This window comes from Alligator mississippiensis, chromosome 8 (assembly GCF_030867095.1).
Source record: "Alligator mississippiensis isolate rAllMis1 chromosome 8, rAllMis1, whole genome shotgun sequence".
NCBI classification, from domain to species: Eukaryota; Metazoa; Chordata; order Crocodylia; family Alligatoridae; genus Alligator; species Alligator mississippiensis.
In genome coordinates, this window is record NC_081831.1 from 64,326,946 (window position 1) to 64,350,639 (window position 23,694).

The 23,694-nt window shown below is 45.3% G+C and overlaps 1 protein-coding gene across 2 annotated transcripts in view; it reads left to right on the forward strand.

Moving 5' to 3' along the window:
• The window catches only part of LOC102561001 (vascular endothelial growth factor receptor kdr-like), a 175,031-nt gene that overhangs the window by 44,216 nt on the left and 107,121 nt on the right, over positions 1 to 23,694 (forward strand). For both annotated transcript variants that reach the window (XM_014607206.3, XM_059732797.1), the window contains exons 2-3: positions 9,905 to 10,001; positions 14,148 to 14,368. In XM_014607206.3, coding sequence (XP_014462692.2) covers positions 9,905 to 10,001; positions 14,148 to 14,368 — 318 coding nt within the window. The remainder of the gene's footprint in view (positions 1 to 9,904; positions 10,002 to 14,147; positions 14,369 to 23,694) is intronic.

Here is a 23,694-nt window from a genome sequence, read left to right on the forward strand (position 1 = left end):
GTAATATCCCTGTCATTATTTAGCACCCTACACTGCATGTCAAGGAGAAAACAATGGCTCTGATTAATGAGTTGCTCCGGTTAAAGACCAAACAGGCTTGACCTAATGTTGCCTTCTGCAGCCCCTTTCCATAAATCTGCAATTGATACAGTGATCTGGAAGATGGAGAGCCAGGAATATGTATGGTGTTGTTGGCCCTGGGAACCTTCTGCGAGTAGGTGTGGTCCGAACATGAAGGTTATGCTTTTAATTCAAAAAGACAAAGGCCGATGGGCCCTGGTCATTAACTCAGAGGTGCCAAATATCAACACACCAGGCAGTGGGAGACCCTTCTGAAGGGTTTCTGTTGATTAGAGGAGGAAGTCAGAGTGACCCCGTGGCACTTCATCGGAAAATGCCATTTGTGGACAAGACAAAGTTAGAGGAAGTCTCGGTAATAAATCCCAGGAAAATCTATGGATTCTTTTCTTATCTTTAAATGCTGGCTGTATTTCACAGCTGTTTTTACTGTGCTAGGATAGCTCTCCCAGCCGTTCAGCACTAATAATTTTATTTGTGTTGACACTAGTGGTGGGCACGCCCAAACTACTGTCTGTGGCTTGAGCTGTGCAAGTCTCCTGTTTGTGCAGAAAATAAAAATGGGGGAAACTGGGCCACTTTCTCATGAATCAGGTAAACAAATGCTAGCTCCTCCAGCTTGGAAAATCAACAGAAGCCTGCAGTTTGGTGGTATTATGGTTTAATGCTACCATTAGTGTATTTATGAAAGCTCAACAGAAGGGCTCTTGATGTTTCCACCTTGGGTGGAATTAGCTTATTAACCTTTCCTAGGGACTGGATCTACAACTTGAGGCTGCCAATGCTGTTCCAACACAGAGCTCTCCCTTTGACACCCCTGAGTATTTCTAGGTATGAATGAGCAAGGAATATGTGACTCTGCGTTGCTCTTTTCAAAAAAAGAAAAAGCCTTCTTTATATTAATATTATCAGATATTTTCCTTCAAAGTCGTTCACTTTTCAGCTTGTAGAACAACAATGGCACCATTGGCAGGAGAACGATGAGGGGGAAAAGGGGTCTTTACCAGTTTACCAAATGAGCAATTTACCGAATGGCAATTCAGCAAACCTGGGTTTAGGGCTGTGCAAAGCTTCGGTCCCTGATTCGATTCAGCAGAGATTTGGCCCGATTCGGTGGCCAAATCTCTGAATCCGACTTGAATCAGAGGACCCTTTAATCTCTCCGAATCAAACAAGAACCCTCTGAATCAATTCAGAAAGATTCAGAGATTCGGACATAGACACAGCTTTAAATGTTTTTTCTACATACCTCTAGGTAGCAGGTGGCTCATGAGTGTTGCGATGTTGGGGCGCATGGAGCGTCCCACAGGAGCACGGGGGGCTCCCCAGTGTATTCAGCAGCAGACCTGGAAGTGGACCAGAAGCACTTCCAGTCCACTATGGGTCTGGTGAAGAGCATGCTGCCCTCCACCCTCCCCCGGCTTGGGAACTGATGCCTTCTGGGTCGGGGGGGTACCTAGGGTCCCCTCGTGGCCGACCACCAAGTCGGGGGAGGCTGCGCATTCCTCGGCAGACCCAGAAGTGAACTGGAAGTACTTCCGATCCACTTCTGGGTTCGCTGTCACATGGAGGGCCCCCCGCACTCCTGTGGGACGCTCCATGCGCCCCAGCATTGCAGCGATCATAAGTCATGCTGGTACCCTGCGGTATGTAAAAAAAAACTTTTAAAGCTGTGTCTATGTCCAAATCGCTGATTCTCTGAATCAGCATCAAATCTTCAGATTTGGATTCGGCCAGATCGAATGAGGGACAGTGATCCAAATCAACAAATCAAATCACTGTCCCTGATTCAGGCCAAATCTGAATCCAAATCAAATAGGGCTCGCTTCGCAAACCCCTACCTGGGTTCAGCTCCTGGTTCTGCTACAGACTCTCTGTGATCCCTGATCAAAGGTGTTGATCACGCCACTCCTCATGTGCTCTGTGTATGTCATCTCCATTTCTCCTACCCATTTTCAGTCTTTACTCTCTAAATTGTAATTTTTCCAAGGCAAGGGCTGTATTGTTATGTGTCTCTATAACACATTGGGAACAGACATTGGCTGGGGCCTGTGGGCAGTATTGTAATAGAAACAATAAGAACAGAATTGCTGTGTGGGGACACAATGGATATAATGTCTATTGCTTATAGTTATATAGTGATTTTAACTCTCAGTCTCAGTGCTCTAAAACCTCTATAGTGTTCAGGGGATTTCCTGTTGAGCACTGCCAGCTTCCACTTACTTCTCATTGAGATGTGGGAGCTTATCACTTGGGAAAATTCAGTACATAGTGCAGTGGTTGGTTTAAAATCGCTGCTACCAGTGTGGGTATATAAGACTTCCTTTCCAGTAAATGAAGTGTGCAATGATGAAAATGCAGTTTTTTATTTTCTGTAACAAAGAGAAACTGTCCATTGCAAATCATCTACTGCATGACTTAGATTCTCTCACAAATCTCTCAGGTACTTTACCTCTTCGTTGCTAATCTTCACCTTGGTTTGGTGTGTGGCCATCGTCCACTTAACATTGCACTGAAATCAGTGGGTTGTCAGGTACCTGGGATATTCAGCAGCAGGACAGGTGCATTTTAACTCTTCATGCCTGGAATACTAAATAGCAACATGGGGATTAATTTAACCTGTGGTTAGGAGAAAGCTTTAATCACTGCCCTTTCCACTGTTGCCACAATGACATTCCCATCTGCTTTCAATCCTAGTTCTTGGTGGGAGTTCTCCCAGAAAGACAGAGACACCGATTTATTTGGCAGTCTCTGGTTTTGTGGTGTGGCATCAGCCCTGATTTTTCCTGCTGTCCCAGACAGTAGCAAACAGAACAAGTAGATCAGTGTTAAGATAATAATATGAACAGAGCTGTGAAGGCAGTGGCAGTGAAGAAGCAGCCTGCTTTGAGCCTGTATAGGAGTCTAGGGATGGCTTGTAGAAGTGGTTTTGGGCCTGGCATCAGCTGATATAGTTCAAAGATCCACATCCATTTCCTTGGCAATATTTGTATTGACAGACTTATCAGCAATATTTTTTGTCTTTTGAATCCTTACTTCACAGCCAGGGCCTCCTTTTTGAAGGCCATTAAATCTCTTTCTTGCCTCTGTTGTATTTGGCACAGGGCTTCTGTCTAAACTTTCCACTGTTCCAACAATCTTATAAACAAGTGTGCCTGAAACATCTCTTCCTGGGGCTGATGGTTTGACAGGTGGCTGCTGACCTGCTCTTGCAGTATTAAGGAGCTTTATTTTCTCAAGGAAGGTGGCTAGAAGAGTCTTTCATTTATTTTTACATCATGTTTCAGTGGATTTTTTTCCAGAAGTGCAATTATCCTGGAATCATTGTGTGACTCAAGATAACCCAGTTCAGACACGTGGGGAATGGTGTGAGTGCCAGCACAAGCACAGAGGGCACTGTTATTCTGGCATCACTGGCTCTCATAAAATGAATTAAGATAAGTCTTAGCCACATGTTAAGCTCCATCTCTACCACCTCTGTGTATGGCAGCTTTTATCATAAGCTTTTAATGTGCATCCAAGTCCTTAATATAAACAGAGGCATTCAGCACAGCAATATGTACATCAACCAACATTATGATGATTATTTATATAATGGAAGCCCCTTCAGGTCCCAGCTGGAATGAGGGCTTCATTGCGGTAAGCACTGTACACACAATACAGGGCAGCCCTTGCTCTAATAGAGTGTTGTTCTTCCCAGCATATGGGCCACGGAGACACAGGGAGATTAAGTGACTTGCCCAAAGTCATTAAGGAAGTCTGCACCCTAGCAAGGAATTAAACCCAGGTTTCCTACATGCAGTCCAGGATCCTTCTAGTTATGGCCACTGTGTGTTCTGAATGGAGCAGACATGGCATCTCACCTAGCTGTATGTCCATCTCTACTGTCAGTATTGTCAGCTGAGGGGATTCCAAAAACCACTTCTCACTATGCACCAAAATAGTGTAATTAAGAAAAAAAATTAGACAAGATATCTATTTCCATTCTGGTGGTTTTCAGCATGTCTGGGTCATGTTTGAGCCTCTTTCACAAGCAAAAGTGCTAGAAATTGATTTTTTTCTAAAGCAATGAAAGCTGAGATTCTGTCATCATCACATACATCCAGGAGCAGGGGATTTAATAAATGCACCAAATATTGCAAAAGCTGTGCTAACCTCAAAAGAGCTGTTAACACCGCTGGTTCTGTTCCTCCTGCCAAGGGTGACCTCTACCCTAAACCTTCAAATGATTTGCAGGCTTGTGGTTACTCACAACTAGCTAGAATTAACATCTTCTGATTCATCCAGTGAGCTCCCTCCATGGGCTCCAAATCGGATCTGCTGAATTTTCTGACAAAAATATACTGCATTGCATTTTATTTCAGTGAGCCCTGCAAAGAGAAAGCTGCTATGAGAAAAGAAGCTGGGATTGATTTTGTCTCTTGCCTCAGCTATACAATTATTAACTATGCTTTTAGTTGCAGAATTGCTATCCTCAGTGATGATGCTCAAGTCAGAACCAAGTGTGTTATCTTTGCTAGCTGAGGTCATTGTATTTGCAGTCCTCTGTCAATGCAGAGCCACGTATCTAATCTATGCTGTAACTCTGAAAAACCGTTTCTGATTTGTACAAAATATCCAGTCCTTTCAGAGTAAAATCTCTTAGTGTCAGAAAGGCTTTCTGCTTGCTTGTTAATTGTTCTTGGCATCTGATGCCATCTTGGATATCATTTTGCAGCTTCCTTTCCTCATTGCACTCGACTGTGTGAAAGGGATATACAGGCCCTCACTTCAGTTTTTGCACTGACATTTGCTGTTAGTGTGCAACAAATACGCGTATTCTGTCTCGCCAGGCACGTCGGGTTTTCCTTTCAGGGAATCACTGTAGTTACACCACGTGGAGGATGCTTAAAGGGAGGTTGTCATGGTAAAGTCTATAGATAGAAAATTGGTTCTATCAGTGCTGCAAATGATGCTAGGGATTATTACAAGTGAAAGAGTTGTAAACCTACACCTCCCCTTCTCCCCAACATTATAATTCCCGAATCAGCCCTTGCAATACACTCAGCTTGGTCTCCAGGCATTATCATGATTGGGTTTGCTGCATCGCAAAGGAAGCAGGGTGGGGAGGAGGTAGCAATTTATGAATTTTAAGCTCTTATACCCAGCAAGGCCCAGTAGTCAGAGAAATGGATACAGAATCAAGGGAGACATAATTTTATTCCTGCCTTTGTCACTGACTGGCCTTGCGACCTTGGGCAAAGCCTTTACAGCCCTTAGTAACTCTGTTGTTTGAGTCCACTGGAGCCTTTGATCTTACCTTCGTGTTCCTCTCATACAAATAATGCCATTTTCTGATTGAAAAAACCCTCTGAATTTTGTGTGTGGACACAGTTGCCCAAAGCAGATGTTGTGCACAGATCTGACTCTAATCATTCAGAAGGCCACAGGGGCACACTAATTCTGCAGCCATGTGCTTCCTTACTCCTCTCGTAGACCCATTGCAGGAGCACTCTGGGCCCCAGGAGCGTGATCCTGAGTCAGGAAAGCATGGACCCCAGCCACCCACAGCTTCCCAGAAATTCCTCTCAGCGCCACGTCCTTACCGTTAATGTAAGGAAGAGAAAATGGCACGCGTAGCCAGCCGCCAACACAGATGCCAGTTTCATGTTGCCTTTATGTATCGTTTTGCAGAGAGGAGATTGCTTTCCTGCTTACCCAGCGCTGTACGTTTGCTATGGTAATGAGGTGGTTGGCACCAGCACTTGTTTTCAATTTTATGACCCTCATAGCCTGAGAAGCAGGATGAGAACTGTTTGCTGGGGGAGAGGAGAATGTTGTTCTGGGCCCAAAGGCTGCCACCAAAGCTGGGCGGGTGGAGCCCATTGACTTCAGCAGGGCGCCTTGGTCTGCCCAGAGCAGATCAGATTTTGAAATCAGAGCCTCCACTGGGGAGGCACAACAGAGCCTCTCAAGCGTCTGCCAGGGTCTTATCTGTTGGCCTCATGTGAATGGAGGTGCATGGCAGTATTAATGGTTTTGCTTAGTGCCAAGAGATGTACTGGTCAAGCCACAAACACCAAGGAACTTGCCTGAATGCAGGAGAACATTAGATTTAATCACGCTAAGTCTACATCAGCCCCAAAAGGGGTCTATTCTCCTAGTTTGCCTCAAGTTTGCTCAAGGGGGCAGGATACTCCCCTTCCTTGAGCAGGGGGTTGGACCACCTGACCTTCTGAATCCCTTCCTAGCCTGTTTTATGATTTCCTATGAGTCCAAGCTGTGTGGTGCCTTACTTCCATGGGCAGAACCACTGACAGAGTCGTTCAGCCTGAATATGAGTGGCAAAACCCAGCCGTGAGGAAATGCTGGGATGCAGGATCTGTGGAGGAGGATGGCATGTTTTGTTAAGGATGATTTAGCTTATTGGCCTGCCACTCTGCGGGAAGTTGCTTTCAGAATAACACGGACTTCTCAGCCCCCTGAGCTGCCTCCAACAAATAAAACAAATATGAAAATAGGGTAACTCCCTTTCTTGTTTCCCATCACATCCTGGGGCAGCCCTTGACCCCACCTCTAAGAAAAACAATCTCAGGGCCAACGGCACAGTGATCTGGCACGTGAGCAAAGTCAGGCCCTGGTGGGGCCCTGGGAGGCATCTAATGTCCCCCCATCAGGTGATTGGGACCTGGCAATCGGAAATCAGAGCGGCCTCCTTTTCCCCCCTGGCTCCCTGCCCCCATCTCTCCATTTCACTCTCACTTTCTCCTCCTGTCCTGTCTATTATAACTCTGGCACACAGATGAGGACACACGCTGTGTTTATAATACCCCCCATCACCTGGCTGCAGCCATGAAGCGTGTGTGTGGTAGGGATTCCTGCCCCCAACCCCGCATGGGGCAGAAAAGCATTGAATTTACACAGTGTTTGTTCTTTTTATTCAGTTTCCTGAGGCCAAAGCAAACTCGGTAAAAGAAGTAGCTCAGAAATATAAACACCGGGACTGAAAAACACTGCCCCCAGCCCGTCTACAAAAACACTTTCAAATATAAAAGCCAAAGGACTCCTTTTGCTCTCCTGTTACAACAGTCACTCACATCTAACCAGCCAGTGCCAGCTCCTCCATATTATGCTACCGATCTGGTGGGATGATGCTGCCCCATGTGCCAAGCCAGAATAATGCACCCCTGAAACCCCATATAAGCACTGCAGGCACCAAGTGCAGGGCTATTACAGACCCCAGTAGAGTCAAGGTCTCAAGTCCAAGCAGCACCTGGTTGAAGCCAGAACATAAACAGCTAGGAATGAGTCATGTTAGTGGTTACTTCTTAAGAAAAAGCCAGCCATGTACATAACAGGACTGAAATAAACTGCAGATGGCTAACGAAATGACACCAAGAAGTGTTTCCAGTGCTATTGGCTATTTACAGGTTGTTATTGCCACGATAAATGTGCTGTCTTAGAGGAACTGAAACAGCTCAAACGCTCAGTAGCCAGTTGCATATGAAGGCTATGTTGTTCTGGGCTTCTGCGTTAAATGTCAGGGCATGCTCAGTGTGAGCTATTTGCAGAAGACTGAGCTGAATGCTTGTGTCCTTAGTTAAAAGTGCTGGGTCTTCTGTCTGCCCCCCCCCCGCCCCTTTTCCCTCTGAGTCCTTACTAAATATGTTAATGCACAGCCCATTACTGTTCAGGAATCACTTGCATCTCTACCCTGCCTTCTGCCTGATTTGCGACTGACGAAGCTAACTACCTCTCTTTTCTTGCTATTAAAATGCAGCCACCTCTGGAGTGGCACACAGCAGTTTATTCTGGCCTTGTCACATTACATACAGTAACAATTTTTAGAGAAAGAGTGGGGAAAATTACCACACTTGAAACCGGAGAGCACATCTGATGTTGGCCCGATACAAAATTTGACTGACACTGATAAAATATCTATAGTTGTACAAAAAGTTCCAGGGCATCTCTAGCAACAGCCAAAAGTGGCTAAGACAGGCTTAGGATCTTGTCTGAACTAGAGAGATTTCAGGCCAGGAAATATCAGTGCCACCTTCTGAGGATTTCTAGCAAAGCACTTTTAAGTGGAGCCCCATTTAGAAAGCCAGAGCTCCCACCAGTGATTAGCTGGTGTCTGCTGGGTTTGTGAAGGGAATCTGAATGGCTCACATAGGAACACGGATTGTTCTAAGTGGGAGTGATTCAGTTCACTCCTTTTGCAGAGAGAACATGCAGCGCTGAGAACATTTTGCATGTATCTTGCAAAAGGAAAAGGAGGGGCGTGGGGTGGAAGCAAATCACTTTTCCATCCAGTTGAAAAGTTAAACCCTAATGCATATTTTTCTTTAGTTAGATATGTTATCATTGCTATTCTGCTGAGTAAAATGCCTTTGTTATAAGCCCAGCTAAGGCTTTCTGACTTATCGAGTTCAATGTGAGGGGGAAGATAAAGATTTGAAGTGCATGAAGGGAAAGAAAACCTAAGACTTTAATGTCCTAGCCCTGGAAAGTGAGAAACGTATCTCAGTATATTTGTGGTTTCACTGATTACGCTGTTTGGACAGGACAAGTAGTCTGGCCAGTTTCACTTTTGTTTCTTGTCACTTTCACTTTCTGCTGCTGTTTGGCTTCACCGCACAATAGGGTGAGACATGCATTTTTTTAGAAATGTATTTTTTTTAATTCACCATGGAGACCGTTTCCAGCAAAGCAGTTTTGTCTAAACCCACTAAAAAAACCCCCACAAAATTAAACTTAGGATCCTGAAACCAGTTGACAGAATCATTTTTAAAGCAAGATTCAGTGTTGTCAGAAAGGGAGAAGCAGTGACTCTCCCTGAGCAGAGCTCCGTACTAGGAGTCAGCAAGAGTGGACTGATCTCCGTGTGCCTTTGAGCACATCTCTCTTCCGTGGACTGGTCTCTGTGCTCTTGTCAATGGCCACTGTATGCCTGTGAGCACATCTCTTTTCCATCCCTAAGAGAGGGGCAACAGCATTCAGCAATCCCATGTAAAATGCTTTGAGATCAACAGGTGAAAAGGGCTAAGTGATGCTTATTAATCAAGTGATTTACTGAGAGAGCAAAACACAACATATTAGCATCCTCTCTCTCTTGTGGTATTAGAGTCATAGGAAATTTGACTGATTGGAAGAGAGGATGACAGCTCTTCTGTGGAAAAACCTCCGCCTACTTAACCATGTCACAGAGTGACAGTGGTAAGGGAATGCAAAACACAGCTGCAAATTTTCCTTGTGAAACATTATTACAGCATGCAATTAGAGAGTCCCCAACAAAACAGCTTGCTAGTAATGTATGGCAGTGTTTGTACCTATTGCTCTGGAGTACAGCTGGGGGGCGGTTATATATAGTGTATATTTCAGACTTGTGAAGGAAAGAAAGGTGCTCCTTAGAAGTGTTCTTGTTTCTCTACTTCGTGAAAGGAAAATACACATTTCACAAGCTGTATCTTATCTGTCAATTTGGATTATTTGGAGATCTGATTCACCCCACTTTTCTGCTAGTGTAAGCCCTGTGAAATGAATGGATTTACTGTATCCTCAACCTACAGTATCCATAGGGGAAACCAGCTTCAAATGAAACAGGAATAGAGAGAAAATCAACAGGGAAAAATGTGATTTGCAGACAGAAAAACAAATCTAAAGGGCCAAAATCTGCTGTCACTTAACACCATGTAACCCCAGGCTGCAGCAGCATCACATCCTATAAATGAGATAGAAATGTACTCCCAGCAGTACAAGCTATGGAAAACCTGCCTTGAATCTAGCTGTGTCTGATGTAAATGAGTATCCTGCCTGAATGCACATTTTCTCCTTTGTTTTGGCCCAGGTCTTGCTGAGAAACCAACTGTATGGGGACCAAAGTTAAGCATTGACAAAGATCAGATTGTAATCAAAGCAGGAGATCCCTTCACCATAACATGCAGGTAAGGCTTGCTCTAGCAGTGTCAGATTTTTCTGATAATTATTGGCTCCCTGAGCACCAAAGTATCTCAGAATGGAGAAATGAAAAGGGCACTGCTTAGCCATAGCTGGGAAGCTGCACTACTTTTCCTCTCCCATGCACTTCCGTATGGACTAGTATCTTACCTACTCCAATGAAACAGTGAGGAGACAGCATAAATCTTTTGCAGCTTTACATTGCAAAGGAGCCTCGTTCAGCTCCCAAAGAATCAAATGGGAAGGCATCCATAATTTTAGCTGGAGACCTCACAGGTCACATTCAGATTAGGATTTACCCAGCCAAAGTTCAGTTCTGCTGTATACGGATTCACTCTTTCGCTCCCCTTGTGTAGGTAACTGACAGCTAGATTGCCACAGCAGGTAATCACCCCCTTTCAATCTATGCCCTTACATTTTGCAACCCTAAATACTGTTTAGCCTATAGATGACAAATAAACAGCAGGCAGTTTGTGTATATTTAAAGACCCATCCTGCTGGAATAAATCTTACCCTTTAAATCAAAGGTAGCAAGGCCTCATAAAAGTGAGACTCTTGATCATAAATTATAGAGGCTCTTTATCCACTGCCACAGTGCATAAAACTAGCTCTGCAGGGATAGTGCCAAATTTTGGGTCAGGGCTTGTGATTATGGGGAGATGATCCTCTAAAAATCTGAGTTGTAAAGTGTCTGGGTGCTCTGATTGGCAGATAATTGGAGCAGCAAATCCAAATGGAACAAGGGAATTCGTAGCTGTATGGAAACATAATGGCAGGGCAGACAGGAGGCCTGGAGACGGTGGTGTGAGTGGGCATAAATCATTGTGATTGTGATCTACTTGCCAAGGCGGTAGCAGAAAAAACGCTCCACTCAGATGCAAGCATAAGAAGACTGAAGGGCTTTGCCCAAGGGGCAGGAAGTGTTAAGCAAGCCACGCACAATCTTTTTTTTCAATCTTCTTGCTGATTGTTTTGCCACCTACTGCCCAGAGACCTAACAAGCAATTTCTGTGCCCTGGGTGGTGGCAGCAGCCACCACCATTCTTTTGGCCCCTCAAAATCAGTGCCGAGGGCTGGTGCCTTGGTCACCCACCCTTAGCTCCACTCCCTCCCCACACCAGCCCTTCCCCTAGGGTGCAGGTTACTGCCAGCTCAGGTTCACTTTGCCATGTCATTATCTTGCAAACTTGGAATTTACACAAAGACATCGGTCCCCTCTGACTTCATCCCAGTAAGTCCATCTAACCCAGTATTGCCCTTTCTGCCATGGAAGGACACAACGTTTAAAACTGTAACGCTCATCCCCTGTAAAATGCAGCTTTTATATAGTTCAGGAAGATTTTTTCCTGCTACCTGCAGCTGGCACTGTGGCTCCAAAGGTCAAAATAACCTTATTGGGATATTTTTAGCTTGGCAAGCCACAGACATGAGCGATGGCTGTAAAGTTTAAACTGTCCTTTAAAAATCTAGCCACATGATTTCTTTCTAGCACAGCATGCAGGCATGGATTCCACGTAGTGCTGTATGTTCATGAAAGAGAGAGTCTCTGTTTCGCTTTTTTAAACTCGTTGCCCTTCAATTTATCAAAGTGGAACTGTGTTCTGGCATTGTCAGATGAAGGAATAAATAAACGATTGTGTGCTTAGCACTTCTGTAGCACCTACCATGATCTCAAGCTGCCCCATGAACATTAGTAATACATCTCCACAACATGCCTGTGATGGAGAGAAGTATAACTCATCACATCCATGTGGGAAACTGAGGTAGAAGGGAGAGAAGTTTGCTTGCCAAAAGCCATGAGACAACTCTCTGCCCCAGCTGGGAACAGAAGCCTAAATTCTGATTCCTTGTCTTGAAATATGAAATCCTGCATGTCAGGTTAGCAGCAGGCACAGATTGGCCCCTTTTGCATACACATACATGTCCACCATGCAAGAGCTCCTGAAAGCTGACATAAAATATACCTTTGGAAATCATTCCTGCTTCACAGGGGAGAGCTAGACGGGGGCAGACTGGGGCAATGGAGAGAAGAAAGGCTTGTGTAGTAATACCTACAGAGGCTGCAAGATGTGAGAGGAGAGCAAACTTCTCTTCCTGCTGAAATTAGGTCTCCCACTCCACAGCCATCACCTTGTGTCTGTGCACTGGGCCGGGACGGGCACGCAAAGCTTATGACTCAGATCTCTGCAGTAACCGTTAGATGTGACTGCCTTTGGGATTTGGAGCCACTCCTCCAGTGTCCCAACCTTGCGGTGAAACCATTTCCCTGAGAGCAGGGTGACCCCTGGGGGTGGAGAGCATTACATGTTGCTTGGCAGTGCCCGGTGGTGCAGAGGAATGCTGCTGTGTGCCGTCAGAAATCCTGCCGTTGCTAATTAATTGAGAAGAGGAAGAGCTCACAATTGCAGCGTCCTGCCCAAGAAAAAAAATGGCTGGACAGTAAATTTGCGCTGTCCTGTTGAAGCACAGGAAGCTGGTGGGATGAGTCAGGCTGGGGCCTCCACCCTCACTGCAGCGCTCGGTAGTGCTGTGGGAGAGGCTGCACTTCAGAGAGCACAGTCATGTATTTCCCAGCACCCTCATTCTCACGCCTGCTGGGAGCCACCTCGAGGCCTCAGCCCTGCACCAGCATCATCAGGAAGGCGACAGAAGGAAAGACAGAGCTGAGAGCCAAGAGGATGTTTGTGCTAAGGATGCCTGGGCGCTTGATGGCAGTCATGTCCACCCTTTTTGCACCCACTATGCGGTCAGGAAGTTCCTGGCACTGACCCACTGAAGGAGAAATTAGCTGCCGCAAAGTCCCAGCAGGATGTATTAAAGAGTACAGTAAATCACATTTTCTGAATGGACACAGGATGATTAGAATTTGTCTCTGCTGCTGTTCTCAGTGAGAAAAATTCAGAGTTTTTTACTCGTTTCTCCATGGGGGTAGAAACCATCACAGGTCAATAGATTCCCTCTGACTCACGCCTGAGTGAACTGAGTGTACTTTCTAAAATGTGCAAGCCAGAACGCCGTGTCTAGTGCGGGGGTGAAGGAGAGGAAAGGAGCACAAGTAGTTTTCCACCCAGCCCAAGCAGCCAACGGGTAGGGGAGCAGCATCAGTTTAGCTCTGCCTTTCCCAAAGGTCTCCAGGGGCAGTTAGGTCCATTGTTTTGCCCTCTCCACACTGACCCAAGGAGAACATAGGCTACAACCTATAAAAGCGCAGGGGTAGAGTGACGCTAGCCTGAGTTTTTCCAGAAGTCCTGGAGTGCCTCCCTAAGATACAATGCCTCTTGGAGCTCTCACCGGAGCAGTCACTAGACAATAGGGACCCTGACACAAAGCCAGATAAAGTTAATGGAAAGACTCCCATTGGCTGCAGGAGGCTTTGGATCAGGTTGTAGCAAAGCCCATTGTATTCATATGCGCTGTGTGGGGTATATCTAACATTAGTTACCGTTATAGACAGGACACAAGATTAAACAGAGGATATGATGTATCTGCCCTGCATTGGTAACTCCTACATTTGATAGCAGGGAAGAGGCAAGCGGAAATCTTGTCTTTCTCAAGCATGAGATCTGAAATCCAGTTTGTTCCGGATGCTTCCCATAATCGAGATACGGTTGCTGCTGATTAAACAAGAGCCGTGATTCAGAGTTATATGAACAGTCTTTTTTTCTCCTTCCAGACTCAAGAGTGGAAAGAAAATCTATTGCAGCTTAACTGGCAGAATATGCAAAGTGCCCCAATTCAGGAGAAATTTATAGGTTTACCTGGTGCCTTCTAATGTTTTTATAGCAATAAATTTAGCCACTTCAGAAAAGCTCACATTTAAAAGTTGTTCCTTCACAGGGAAAAACTATTTTTTACAGGAATTGGGCTTGCATTTTTTTAGCCTCTCTCAGGAAACCTGCCCTACATGGGAGAAGGGTGGAGGGTAATCCCATCTTACACTTAACTCCCTGAAGGTGCTGGAAACCCAAGCAGCTCATAAAATACACCACAAAAGTCTTTATCATTCATCACCAGCTTTACGAAAGTTGGTATCACCGACAGCAGTTGGCCACAGAGAACCGAGGCCAAAACATATAGATTATGCTGCCTGAAGCCATGACAGAAACTTTTGTTTCAATGTGTTGTGCTTACAGGGGAGCAGCCGCCTTGACCTGGCTGCGAGGAAATGAACCACACACAGATGACAGCAGATGGCACGTATACAGCCATGCATGCCGAAGCACCCCATGGGAAACCTGCAGCACGCTTAACACCAGCAATGCTATCGCCAATGACACCGGTTACTTCACCTGTGGTTACAGCAGCTTCTCTTCTAGTAAAGCTTCAGTGGTCAAGATATACGTGTTTGTTAAAGGTAAGAGCTTCCTTCTTTCAGAGCTCCGGCTCACTTTGCCATACTAACAACGTCTGCTAAAATTTAACCATTGGCTACCTACCAGCCACATCACACCAGTCAGGTGCATTAACAGCTCCCTTTTACCTCCAAGCCAAAGGTGCAGCAAATAGATTGTTGCAGAAAGTTCCTGAGGAGGTTTGATTTTGGGGGGCGCCTCTTGGCATCATGGGATCACAGGAGTTGCAGAAGGAAAAGACCTACCTTGTCCAATTCTTAGATAAGACCAGTGCCTTTTCTACTCTGTGTCCCAAGTGACATCCGCAATCCCTTTTACTCCTCGATTGCCACACTCTTTGAGAGATTATTTCACAATCTAATTGATCTTGCTATCAAGGACACTTTTCCTATGATGCAGCCTGCATGTTTCTTTTGTTAATTCCATCTCATTTTTCCTTATATCTGCCCATTTCCATGTGTACACACACACACACACACACACACACACACACCATGCCTGCCCTCCCTTATACTATTTTCTTTCCAGCTCTGGTACTTAGATGTTTGTAGACTTTTCTTTGCCTTCTGCTCCCCATAAAGCATCACTTAACTAAGACATACCAATGTTGCTTTTAAAACCTGTCTCTCAAATGCCAGTCCTTCCAGCCCAGTGCTCATTTTTTGTTGTTCTTCTTTTAACTTTCCTCAGTTTCTGTATCACTCTTGGTTTGGGTCAGCATATGAAAATAACCCTGTAAGATAACACATGTTATTCTCTAAAGCCAAATGAATAATCCACAATATGTAGTGTGATCAATTAGATCAGCCTTTTTCCAATAATGGAATAGCCATGAGAAAATTATGACTTTTTCAAATTCAAATGACACTTATGTTTTCATCCACTTATGGGTGAATCATAGATAGTCTGAATGCAAGCCATGTTGTTGAGTTGGATACAGGTTGTGGTATTGTTCTTGAACCTTGTTTGGGCAAGAGCACCCAGTACCAATGATGCAGATACTTATACTGATTCATTTATCTTTCAGTTCTCACAAATATGCATGCAGGTATTGAAATCCACTTCTCAGGTGGTTGCTTAAATATTCATGGCAAGTGAATGCTAACAGGCATAAGAGTGGCAGTTCAGTTAAAAATTCAAGCATTCACAGAAAATATTTTGCAATAGCTGCCCACTTCTGATCATCTCACATATTTTGAATTCTGCTGAAATATAGGAGTCCCAAAAGGCCTGAATTCCAGCCAGAAAGGATTGTGATGTACAATACATTTCCAAGCCCCAGTTCTGAACTCTTTGACTTACAACAGCTTGATGCACTTGAATTGTTCTTGCCTCTGTTTTCTCTACTAAAAAGTCATCTTCTACCCTTTCAAGAGTCCAAAAGTAGCTTCTTTGCGTTACTTGTTTAGTTCCTATGTTCATTTTCTTTTTCCCTTTGTGTTTCCCTTCCAGCTCAGTCAGGGATTCTTTTCCATTGCTGGCCTATGCCCTGGTTTCTTTATCTGCCCTGAATCTTGTGCTGAGCTGTTTCCTTTTCTCATTATACATTGCTCAGATGCCCCCATATAATATTGTTGACCCAACCCAATGGTTGAACAGCAGGAAGCAGTGCATTGAAAACATAATTCTCTGTTCTGATTCAGTGCCCTTGCTGGCTTACCGGGACTTCATCAATGCAAAATGCTTTAATGGCAGCACGTGCAGGAAATCTTATGCACCCTTCTGGGACTGTCTGAGTTCTCTCCTTAAGAAAATATCTACGGTTATGAAACTCCTGCCTGCGATGGAAGCAATCAGCACAGAGCTAATCTGTAAAAGCTGCAGGATGTCTTTTTGCACTACTCAAAACTGGCTGTGCTGGCACCCCCTCTGAAATCAACTTTCGATTACTATTCTATCCAAATCACTCAAAAAACTGTCTCCACACTGAGATGTAATGTACTTGTGTCATGTCCCCTCTTCACTCTACAAGCCCTCATCCAAAATCCACCTGCACTATTAAAAGGAAATGAAGCCATAAAGTATATAGAGAACTCATACTTTGCATTACACAGATGCATTGATTAGGGAAAGAAGAGTATTAGGGAAGTCTTTACAGTCCCCAGGCCCTACCGTACCTGACAGAGCAGGATTCCCATCTACCAGTGAACACAGCCCAAGCTCAGCCACTCTTGCAATGTGCACAGCAGTAGCATAACATGGGGTGGGCTAGTGGGGCACTAGCTCCAAGCACCCAGAATGGCAGCTCCTAGAGAGCCTGTGCCACTGCTACGGCCACCCAGGTTCAGGGAGCTCATGCTGATGCAACACCCACTACCTTGCACAATGGCAGTGGCCCCTGTGCGAAGAGATAAGTGTTCGTTTCCCCCCTCCCGGGTGCCAGAATTTCAAGTCATGTGTCTGGTGCCCATTACTGCCCCTGGGGTCTGGCCTGCCAGGCTGGAGGGCTGCTGAGGCCCACAGTCCTGCCCTGGGTTGTCTGATGCTGTCCACTTCTCTGCTTCAGACTCCCCAACTCACTGGCTGGGAGCCTCCTCCTCACCATAGGAACACGTATTCCTAAAGCACTCGGCCCTGCTGTATCTGATGGCTTCAGACAGACATCAGTTACTTCTAAGTAAAGGAACAAAGCTTCCCACTATAGCTACCCAACAGAGGCTCTGACTTCTGATGCCTGACTCTGGCAGTCTCTGTGCAGAGTCCACATGCAGCAGGGATGTTTATGGGGCCGTGCCAGGTGGGGTGAGAAAACTTTGAGACGGATCCTGGAGGCTGGAGGTTCCTCTGAGATTACAAAGCCATTATTACCAGAGAGGAAGGGGAATGGTATTTTTTCCCCTCGTTCCTGGCCTGCTGCTTGACACTGAAATGAGAGCACGATTGTATCGGAAGCCCTGCTTATTGCCTATTATTTCCTGCGCTCGCTTCTGTTTTTACAGCCTCCCTGGTGGAGTCTCACATCGTTGCTAGGATCTGGCATTCGGCAGCTCTCCCCTCCTCCTGCTGCAATGGAGCCTTGACCTCCACACATCAGTCAGATTGGAGGGCACCTGGCAATAGTGGGGGGTCAGCCTCTGTGCCTCTTGCAGGGGCTGTGCACTTAAAAGCAGGGTGGATTGGCTTGGTATTCCGGATGTTTCTTTCTGAAGCCCTGGCTGCTTTGAGCTGCAGCTGCAAGCACTAGGAAGAGTAATTGTAGTAAATTACTACAAAAAAAAAATCCCCAAACAGTTGTCTCATGCCACCGTTTTTGCTGGAGCTAACAGTTGACTAAGGATTAGGACATGAATAGTCTGTCCTCATGACACCCTGTGACAGTATTAACAGGCAGGTCCCTATGGCCAGTCTAAGTACTTCACTGGTGTAATACGCTAATAGATGCAATCTCCAGACAAAGGTGCAGCTTCTGGGGGCAAGGGGAGTGCAGCAGCTACAGCACTGAAACACAAGGGTTAAGGGATTTAGGATGGTATGTGGGAATCTCATTCTTAGCCCACTGAGGAAACACATGAGCCCCAGCCCAAGATGTGAGTGCAGGATAGCCTGGATATCAACAGGCTTGGACTTCAGTGCAGGTCACCTGCCAGTGTTAGGACCTAGGGTCCCAGGTGGGCTTGTACAGGCAGGGCTGAAACCCACACCATTGTGGCCTCCCTGTTGTTGGTGCCTGAACTAAGCAGATTAAACTAGCTTGGGTGTGCTTGCTCTGTAGACATGGTCTGAGCCATGCTGCCTCCTAAGGAGAAATGTGTATGAGAGGACCCTACCATACATTCATATTAAAGCTTGGATAGAAACCAGCTGTAAAGTTGTTACAGGTTTTCAAGCACTAACCTTGTAGCTGGTTGGCTCCTTTTAGAGTTGGGTGGACTTTTTTATGGAAGGATAATTACTTTGCATGTTTGACGGGTCTACATTTATTGTGTGATTAACCAGTAATTGTGTAGTATATATGATGTGCAGCGGGGGCCTTAGTCCCACACTCTGAGTTAGTCTCTGAGCATTAGTCTGGAAAGAGAATTTATCCAAGATTCACCTTCCTCTTAATGGGCTCTCCTGCATGCAAATAGAGGATACTGCGGGAGTTTGAGTGGGAAATACACAACGGGAGCAGATGACCTCATATGAGATGCTTATCCTACCATGCAGACATTACTATGGACAGTGAGGTAAATATAGGCCTCAAAGGGTATCTTGAGCAGATTCTGGTTTATAAAGAGCTGCTGGCTTGGTCTCCAGGATCATGCCTAAAATTATCCTGATTTAATAATCAAAGCACAAGCCTTTCAACTTCCTTCAGCCTCCCAAATCACCCAGCCCAAGCAAAGGAAGGGTCTTGCATTTGGAATATAGCGGCTTTGTTCAAACAATAGGACTGGGTCTCATCAGGTGTCAGCCAATGAAGCTCCTTGTAACATCAGAGATGCCACCCCAGAATCATGGTAGAAGAGACCTGCTCTGCTGTTCTGCTGTCAGTCTCCAGTTTTAGTTATGCTAGTGACACAAAAGAGTGTTGAATGGGTGCCAGTGCAAAAACTTGATTACTAGTGATAATCAGAGCTGGTAAAATACAACCAACCAGTGGTTTGTTCAGATTAGACCGAATCAAACCAGAATATATACAAAACAAAAATTGTATTGTTGAATTAAACTGGTACATTTAAAGGGAGGCAACACACAGTTGGGGACCCCACTTAAAGGTACTTATACCAGCATAGCTCATTCCTGTAAATGCTACACTAATATAACTGCATTTATTTTACACTGTAGTGCTTTGCCTCTTCTGTTAAAGAAATCACATTCCCTCCCTACCAAAATAGTTAAATCAGCATGAACGGCATGTAGATCCAGGCTCACGTAGAAGAGGGCTGGGCACCACATGGGAAACTAAGGAGAATAGCATGGAATAGAATAGCCCCTGTTCATGCCCCTTTGTTATTTCCCCTCCATGAACAATTACTTGAATGGGTTTTTAAGCAGGGTCTGCACTACATGCGAGCACACCTCTCCTTTTGCGGGAATTAGGGCAATTACGCTGAGCAACAACTTGCGTTGTTCCCTATTCATTGTTCTCCTATTTAAATGGTTTCCGTCATCTAATCAGGGAGCAAAAACCTATTTCATGTCATGAGGTAGCCAGTCACTGATCATGAAAAGTGAGTGGCTGAATAGAACCCATTTGCAAACAACTCACTGACAACTCATAAAAAATTGTTCATTCAAACTGCCTGGCTGGTGAACCTTGATAAATATTGAAGACATTCACAGTGGCAGAATTGCCTTGAGAACGGGGACTGGGCAGAGCAGAAGGGCTAAACACACAAGGAAGATCATTCACAAGACAAAATTTGACCAATGGCATTGATAATCCATGAATCATAAGGAGCCCCGCCTGGCTTTCAGAGACTAGAGCAAGCTTTTTAGGGTTGCCAGGACCAGATGCTAGATAAATCAGCCTTTAATTCTTGACCAAAATGGATCTGGAAGTAGGAACAGAGAAGATCAATATGTGGCCTCTTGTTGCCCCTTTTCCAAAGTCCCCCTTGGTTTTCACTCCCCTTACACAGAAGTGCCCATTATTCAGATCAGTGGCATGTTAAAAGCTTGGTGTCCTACCTCCCTTGCTCATCTCAGGACTTCAATCCCACTGGACTCATGATCAAAGTGACACCCTATATTGCCTGCTGTGAGGACATGGACCTCCTGTAAAAAGCCTCCTAGGGAACGTCCAACCATTTCTTCTCCCTTCCAGGGAAAGGAGAAGGGAAGCACCCAGACAGCACTGCTTGCTACCAGACCAGGTCTCACCTCTGCTGTTGCTCAGGATCTGGGATAGCAGGGACTGGCCAGTTGGTCAGAGGAGCAATCACTTGGAGGTGGGGGCAGCTGCAAACACAAAACCAGGGCAACCAAGTCTCCTATCTGTCCTTTGTCTCTTCTGTATCTGCTAAATCTCAGATGATTTCAGTTCCCAAATGGAATCTGCCTCCTTCCTCACTCCCTCCCCACTGAAAGAAGTCTGGGGAGGATGGGAGAGCAGGACAGTGATGGTCACATGAGCTCATCTTTGCTTCTGACACTCTGTGACACAGATCTCTGCCTCCCTAATTCCCTTGACAGCTCACAGTGATAATCCAAATGTGAGAAGCAGACAAGGATGACAAGACTGACTTCAGCTTTGACTTGCTTTCCAGCACATGCCACCAAGAGCAGTGTTTGGGAGCTGGATTTCCTTCTCTCTCTCTTTAAAACAATTTTTTTTTTGTTTTCTGTTTTGGAAACTATGAGACAGCTGCACTTTCTGTCAGACACTCAGCCCACCAAGATAGGCTGAGCACTCAGCCCATCCTGCTCACTCAGTCCTTAGTGGAGCCGATAAGTAGCTGGTTCTCAGACAGGGATGGAAGGGTTTGGCAGGCACGTCCTGCTCAGGGAAGATTAGATCCACCCAGAGTGAGGGTGCAGCTTCCTTTGTTGTGTAGGTCCCAATATGTTTTCTCTTGAGCCCTTCGGGGTCTGATCAGGAAAAAGCAGAGCACCTTTGATTCTGAATGAAATCACTCGTAGAATCATGCCCTAAAGCAGCACTGACAAGTTGGGTTAGCTCGTACAGTAAGGCGGCTCAGCACAGCATGAGCTGCTGGCACTAAGTCAGTGCGCTGAGTTAAGGAAACAGCAGGAGCTTCTCACTGAAGTCCTAAGTGACACCCCATATCCCTTCCACAGTTCCCTTATCTGTCCATGAAGTAATTAGCAAATTCTATAACTTATCTAGGTCCAGAGGTGGTTGGGTTGCTGCTGACTAGTTCTTCCTGATGGGATTTCAAGTAGAGCTGGGAGAGGTAGTTTAGCTGTGTTAGTCTGAAGTCAGGCAGAAAGCAGGGCAGGGTGGCAGGTTAGAGGCTAATTCATTCAGAGAGGCATGAGGTTTTGTAGGTGACAGCCTCCTTCATCGGGTGCTATTTCATCTACTAGTGTAGCTGGCATTTTCCTTAAAAAAAAACTTCCAGAATCTTCTAACTAAAATAGTGTTTAACTACAAATCGGTATATTGGCAGAAGGGAAATGTCTCGGTATTTCTGGCCCTGAACACAGCAAGTTTAAAAGGAGTGATCTTGAAAAGATAAGTTCCAAGTTTATATGCAAAGAATTCAGAGAGATCTGTGAAATTCTGATCCTATCAATTGTCCTCTTAGCCTCCTGTTTAAGTGTATCTGAACTGTGTAAGCAAAAAAGCAATGGTAAGAGATCTGTCATTAACAGGAAGACAATCAGGTGAAATGAGGCCGTTCCAGAATGGAATATAACTAGCAAATCAGATGCATGTCTCAGGACCAGTTTAGTATTTAACATCAGCATAGCATGATGGAAGGCAATTGAAGGTAAGATGCAGTGTTATCCCTGTTGCTTTAAATGTGACATAACTATCACAAGACAACCTGTGTGATACGTGCAGCCTGAGCAGAAACAGAGAGTACAGGCAATCTTGCAGAGAAGCTTGTGTGTGCTTCTAAAAAGAAGCTTTGAAACCACTGTGCCTGCAGTTAATTTGTAACTGTTAGGGACTGTGCAAGACACTAACACAAAGGTTCTGCTGTGAGACATTACCTGAGTTCAAGCCCTTATGGCCTTCATCAGCTAGCAGGATTTGGCTGAGTCCTCCAGAAAGGGAGATTCCAAATCTGCTTTGGACATCAAGTGATACAGAGCTCGCTGTAGATTTACTCCGGTCCCCTTTCACCTCCATTGCAAATGCCACCGAACACCTGTACCAAACACCAGAATAAATATCACTGATGGGCAGAGGAGGACTCCTTCGCCACATCTGATGCCTTGTTGCATGCTAGAGGCTTGAACTGGGAACATTTGGGTTCCCTAGGCAATAGGCTGTTCTACCAAATGAGTTAAAAAGGACCGTGCTCAAACTCATCTCGAGCAGTCGTTAATCTCTCATGAGACAGAATAGCTTTGAACACTAAAGGCTTCAGTGATTTAAGGTAAACAAGCATCTTGTAAGCACTTGACCTTTGATTTTTTTGTGTGTGTACAACCTGTTGGACTTCAATGCCTGGCTCTCTGTCTAGAGCTGGACTCCAGGCCCCTTTCCCTTCAGCTCTCCTGCTGTCTTGCTTCCTTAGCTCTTCTGTTTGTGTTCCTCCTTGAGCCATATTGGGTAAACAGTAACACCCTGGCCTGACAGCAGCTTCCTGCAAACTTCCACTGACCTGGAGAACTAGACAGCCAGTCTGCGGACCTTTCCCTCTCCTTGAGGCTGCTGCTGCAGCTGATAAGTCGCCATTCTGATGCATTTGTCTTTCTTCACATGCAAAGAGCTTTGGAGCCTGCAGTAAATTATTTTTTTCGTTTACGATCCTGTAGGATTTGAACAGTGTTTTTGTAGGATGGGATCCACATTGCAAATCACCTTCTCAGCCCAAGGGAAGCTGACATGCCAAGCTCCAAGGAAAAACGTTCCCTGTTGACAGAAAAGATAAAGTACTTATTCTCTCCATGAGCTTAATCATAGAGAGCGCAGGGGTCATTCCACTACCAGGTATTCTGTGTGAAGCTGGTCCCAGGGCTAGATGGGTGAGGAAGCATAGGTGCCTCCATTATTGCTCTAAAAGGGTGGGCACAATTCACTTGCCTCTGATTTGCAAGTGGTATCAGTTAAGACTGGCAGCCACAGGTTTGAGATAGAGCTCCTTCTTTAGGGCATGGTATTATTTTGGAGGAAGGTGTCTTTACCTTCTGTACTTCAAGAAGGTACATCTCCACTGGATTTTTTTATGCAGAGGTAGCTGATTGCCAGTTAAGTTGAGGTGGTTCACATTTTTTGTAAAGGCTGGAATGGACATTCTATACGTTCCAAGCTGCAAACACACCGTGAGTAGCACTCCTAGCCTTTAGAAAGGCACACACTATCTTGACTTCATTAGCACCATGCAACAAATAAAGGCAAATGCAGACAGATCTAAAACTTCCCAACTCTGCTGAACTGTACAGTGAAAAATCTGCCTTCCAGCTCTCTGTTAGGGGTTCCTGCACAAGGACATCACCACTCAAATGCAGAGGGAGTCTGTTTTCCCACTGTTTCATAGGAAGAGCTTTTCCCAGGAATGAAAAAATCAGAACCCAGTGCAAGAGAAGATAGATCAGCACCTGACACAATGGAGGTTTGCTTTGTTGTCCCTTTATGCAATTAGTCTCCAGGGCTTAAGGATCTGAACTGATTTTTCCCTTCTGCTTTCAAGAGAGATTTTAACACTTGGAAAATTAAGGCTTTCTGCACTGGCTTGCTAGCTCCATTTGTGCTTCCTGGTACTAC